The following is a 5,577-nucleotide window of genomic DNA, read 5'->3' as shown; positions in this document are numbered from 1 at the left end:
TGTAACCGATACTGATCGAATTCATGTTAAATCGCCATCCTAACATTCAAGTTTTACCAACCAACTGCCCCAGCGCATCGCGCCTAGTATACTTCTAGTTAATCAATAAACACAAATGTCGAACAACCATTTTTAATAATTGGCCTCAAACACCGTTTAGCACGCCCGGTTTTTAAATTTTAAAATCTAAACTAAACATTAATAACTCAAACAAATTACCGAGCTTAGGAGCATACAGAAGGTTTCATAAAGTATGTCCGTTTATTTATTAAACTAGGTTATTGACCCATGGGCGCCACGGGTGGAAAAATATAAACTTTTTAACATGAACCGGTAATATTAAACTGGAAAACATAAGTTCATACATACATGTCGAGACGATAAATATAATACACAATGGTTAATAACGTGGGTAACAAAATAAAAACTTTACTAAACATAACTTCAAAAGCAAAATAAACTGCATTTTACAATCATTCTATAGATTATAAATAACAATTTCATATATTACTAAAGAGTTCCTTATAAACAACATTTGTAGTTTTATTTGTCACTTTTCCTTCTTTGTCTAATATAAGCATTTTCACACCGTCTCTACTCTTCACTCGTGATAAAGCAACATATATTTGACCATGCGTAAACACCGGTGCTCGTAGGTATATGCCAACTCTTGCGAGTGATTGGCCTTGACTTTTGTTAATGGCCATTGCAAAACAAACTGAAACAGGAAACTGCCGTCATTTTAATTTGAATGGCAGTTTCTTATCTGTAGGAGCTAGACCACTACGAGTTATATAAGTGCAAAACCCAATATTGGTACCTGAAATTACCTTGATTTCGATAAAACGCCTCACCAAACTAATAACTTGTAATCTGGTCCCATTGCATAAACTGTTCTTCTGATCATTATTCCTTAGTAGCGTTATCGGCACACCAACTTTTAGAACCAATCGATGATTAGGCATACCAGAAATCTTTAAACCATTTAGAAAATCCGGTGAGTGTAATGTTGCATCGAAACTATCAGAACTAAGATATTCCACTTCTTTGCCAGGAAAAATAGACAAAAATTTGTTATTAATTTCTTCGACAACCTCATTTAAATGTGCAAGTATGGCCCTTTCTTGGAAATATGAAATATCATTACATTTTTCTAATAATGCTGGATAAACAAAATCAATCAAATCAGAAAGAGGATCGTTAGAATCACGAATCAAAAGATCATCCGGTATCTCTATAATGGCGTTACCATCATTGTCACCACCAAGTTTTCCTTCACCGAGCTCCAACAACCATTCAGCAAATCTAATGGTGTCTTCCAAATTTGATGATTGACATCCGATAGTTAACCTCATATTTTTGGTTAACCTAAGAACCTTGCATTTGGTCCAAATATGGGATGAACTGAGTGAAGCATTAACAATGTCACTACGTGACCCATTTTGTACCACGGGTAGGATTTGTCTGAAATCACCACCAAAAACAATCACTTTACCACCAAATGGATGTTCACAGTTTCTACGGTTACCATCTTTTATAACATCTTTTAAAGTCCTATCCAAGGCTTCAAAAGCATGTTTATGTATCATAGGAGCCTCGTCCCAGATAATGAGATCAGTTTTGCTGATTAAGTTGCAAATATCTGGATTTCGTTTTATTGAACATGTAGAATTCTCAGTTAGATTTATAGGAATTAAAAATCTAGAGTGAGCGGTTCTACCTCCCTTAAGTAACAAAGATGCTATACCGTTGGAGGCAACGTTTAAAACAATTTTACGTTTTGATCTTATGGAAGCCGATAATGTCTTCCATAAAAAGGTTTTTCCCGTCCCTCCATAACCGTACACAAAAAAAATACCAACCCTCTTTTGATCAACTGCTTCCATTATTTGATTATATACATCTCGCTGCTCATCCGTTAATGAAATAAAAATAAGTTCAAACTCACCAGTCATGACTTCTGTGTCATACGCTAGCTCCTCATTCATAAAACGATTTGTTGATGCCAAAATACTATCATCATCATGGAAAGGCATTGTAGGAAAACAACTGAGAGTACAATTATTTCTGAGAAGGAAGTTCTCAATTTTAAGTAACGCGAGGTTTTTTAGTTGTGTCTCTGAAAGCACCAAATCTGTAACGATAAATATAAAATATTTAAACTGACTATTTAACTTAACATTTTTATGAATGTGTGAAAGAAGTTCAAAAAATAACAAATTAAAAATAATTTGTACCTGGATTTTTCTGGTCATTTTGTTGTTTGTAAAGAATTTCATCAATTAAATAATGCCAACACTTTTCCCATACATCGTCCGGTCTAGATAAACTGTATGTGATTAACATTGTAGCAAATAAACTACGTAAATAATAACCACTTGCAGTATGACTTGCTTCTTCAATAGCTTCTATATACTCGTTGTCATCGTCTAGAAACCCTCTTTTATAACATGCATCCCGGTAAGTAGCACACACTTCACCATCAACAGTACGAATATCTTCAAAACATATAGGGCCTTTAACCTTGTTCAACAAAATTCTTAGATAGTATGCTTCATTGAAAGCCGGAGGGACATGATGAACACGACCAATTGAGAAACCTCGTTTACGTAGGTCCCAAACCCTTTCATCGAGTTTCCAAACAAATTTTGTTGGAAACTCAGCGTAGGTAAGCGTTCAAGCAAGACCATATTGCTGATTACACTCCATCCAAGCAATGAATTTTGAAGAACCAACACTCGGTTTGTTTAAAATGTCTTCCACGTCGTCGTCATCTGCGAAAACAACAGTTTGTTTTCCAGGTAAATGAAACGGAAGCCGAGTCACAGAAGGTACTGTGTAATGGATGTCAAAATCAAAAATTCTCCATGCAGCCTCACATGCAGAGAGATATCTGCAATCATAAAACGCCTTAACTTCGTCGACCACTTCTCCTTGATTGTCAGTCTTGTCTTATACAAGTGATATAGTAGCATGATCCGAGCCTTTATTAATGTACTTAAACAAATACTTAATCGAACCCTCTTGATTACACCATTCAACATTGGCATGGGCCTGATATTTTTTTAACAATCTGCTATTATATGGAACAACATGTCTGTTGTCTAAATTCACCCCAGACTTGACAACAACATTACCCAAATCTCTTCTTCGGTAAACAGGAAACCCATTCGAATCAACTGACGTCTCGTTCTGAAATTTCTTTGGGAATTTTTTAGAACACGAGTTATCGACCATGCACGAGCATTTTGGATTAGCCACACCACAAGGACCATGCATCATGTGGTCTCTTACAAGAGAATACAACTCTGGATCTTCATTTGGATCTGGAATTTCGGCTGAAATAAATTTGTCTATATTCTTAGGATTATGAATTTTGTGCTCGGAATACAAAAAAAGGCAAATATGTGCATGTGGCAATCCGCGTTTCTGAAATTCAATTGTATAAACAACTGCAAAATAACAAATACTTGTAGATTAGAAAAGTTATTGAATACCAATATTATATATGTTAACAATATAAGTCATATTAACATAATTTTCATAAAATAATTATGATCAACAAATAAAAAGAAACCATTGCCGGCTTGCAGCTTTCCAAACAGTGCCCTATCCTTCAGGTCTTTCATTAACGAATCAAGCTTCATCTTGAATAACCTACACAATATATCTGGCCTGTCTTCGGATTTTCGATTTTTGTTTAGTAAAAATCACTTGATTTCTGGCCAGTTTGGGTTGCATGTTATGGTGAGAAAGAAATCTGGATAACCAAATCATCTACATATAGTCATTGCATCCAGATAATTCTGCATCATATATCGAGCACCTCCGGTAAATGATGATGGTAAATCGATACGTTATCCGGCGGTAGAAACATCAGAGGTCCCAGCCGAATGTATGTTTCTTAGGTTCTCATAAGTTTCAGACCTAAGATTTTTTTGTTGTGTGCGGACATAATGCAACCTTTGAGTCTCTATCATTGTATAGGCATCAACAAACAGTTGCTTAGTTAGTCTTCCGCCGTTTAAAATCAACGAAAAACCATGTGGCCTATCTTGAAACCGGTATGAAAAGAATTCACGCATTGTGCACTTCTTGCGTTTGCGCTTTGTCGACCCTCGAAGTTCACGATGCGCTATGTCAATTCTATACCCATCTTCACCATATGGAAAAAATATAGGGTACTTAAGAGGAACATAACAAGGGTGCAATTCATTGATACGTTGTAAAGCTCCACTTTAAGTTGTAACAATTATATCTCGTTTATCAATTGCTTCACCAATATCTCCAACGATTAACGCTGCTACTTCAGATGTTGTTGGCAAGTTGTAAGTCCTTGCATCTGTCTCTCGTGTTCCAATTATTTTCAACTTTAAATCCATATTTGGATTTTGTTGAAAACAATCCCTTGCCATCCGATAACTTTTAACCAATGGATTTTTAGAATCCAACATGTCTTTAAGATAATTAATTATCTGGTTATCCAATACTTTAGAATTTGATTCCTTATCCCTAAATAACAAAATAAACATGAGTTAACATATAGATATGGAGAGAAACTTAAGTTGATTTAGTAAGGTATAAAAAATTTAGATTTCAATATTTAAAATATGAGAATACTTACCGAAAAATGGATCGTCTATTTGATATTTCGTTCTTCGTATCGTAAATGTATAGTTGAGAGAAACGTGGGTTTTGACTAGACATAGGAAGAAGACTTCCCAAGGAATGATAATTCTCACCACCAAGTCTGAAACTGTATGGCGCATTTCCTTTATTAACTGAATTATTTACCTTCCCACCAAGAGACGTAAACGAAAACATGGAATTATATCGCCTGATGTTTATCAAAAAAAAACTTGCTCGTACTATCATGACCAAGGAATAGATTTACCTAACTCAATGGTGCCGACTTCATCTTAGGAAGTTGCACGTCACCATAACTACAACAAAGTGAGTAAGTTGTAATCCCATTGTTTGTTTTTCCTCTTTTTCTCTCGGCTTCCCATAATAATGCATTGCACATTCCACACAAGAATTTTTGATCACTATGATCTAAATACGCTGTAAAAAAAGGAATAATTTTATAAAACAACGAAATAAAAGTTATGGGAAAATTGACTAAAAAACATGTACTTAAAAAAACACCAACAATCATATAGATTATTAATTTTATGCATACCTATAGATATCCCTTGGTAAACATTGTCATGATCGGCTGGTGCGTCATTCGCTTCAAATTCATCAAAGTTTGGCATACGTATGGGTTCATTTATATGAACATTTCTGTGATATGTACGCTGCGTTGATGACGATCCAACACTGAATGTATTAAAAGTGGCCGAACATCCAGGGGTTGATATATTTGAAGAAGAGCTAAAATTTTGCCTCGTAATATTAGACAATGGCGTCAACTGATAAGTGGATGAGACATTGACACCTATAAACAAAAAGTAATTTAATTTTATAAAAACAAATAAAATCCTTGATGACTATTATAAACCAATTTTTTTACTACAATACCATTGGAGCTGGTATTTAATTGTATTACCTGAATATATTATTCATTGTCGTTGA

The 5,577-nt window shown here is 34.8% G+C and overlaps 1 protein-coding gene across 1 annotated transcript; it reads right to left on the bottom strand.

Annotated features, from left to right (window-relative positions):
• Nucleotides 1-1,147: 1,147 nt before the first annotated feature.
• Nucleotides 1,148-4,824, bottom strand: LOC143595165 (uncharacterized; the record flags this gene model as incomplete). Its single annotated transcript, XM_077074270.1, has 6 exons — nt 4,625-4,824; nt 4,251-4,512; nt 2,999-3,429; nt 2,703-2,893; nt 2,238-2,498; nt 1,148-2,134 (listed from the first exon to the last, which is right to left on the bottom strand). Coding segments are annotated over exons 1-6 (2,332 nt in total), but the record flags the coding sequence as incomplete, so codon positions are not given.
• Nucleotides 4,825-5,577: the final 753 nt, after the last annotated feature.

The sequence above is a fragment of the Bidens hawaiensis genome, unplaced genomic scaffold (assembly GCF_021521415.1).
Source record: "Bidens hawaiensis isolate Kalapana, Puna unplaced genomic scaffold, B.hawaiensis_p1.1 tig00044765_1, whole genome shotgun sequence".
In the NCBI taxonomy this organism is placed as follows: Eukaryota; Viridiplantae; Streptophyta; class Magnoliopsida; order Asterales; family Asteraceae; genus Bidens; species Bidens hawaiensis.
This window is presented reverse-complemented; position numbering and strand designations above follow the sequence as displayed.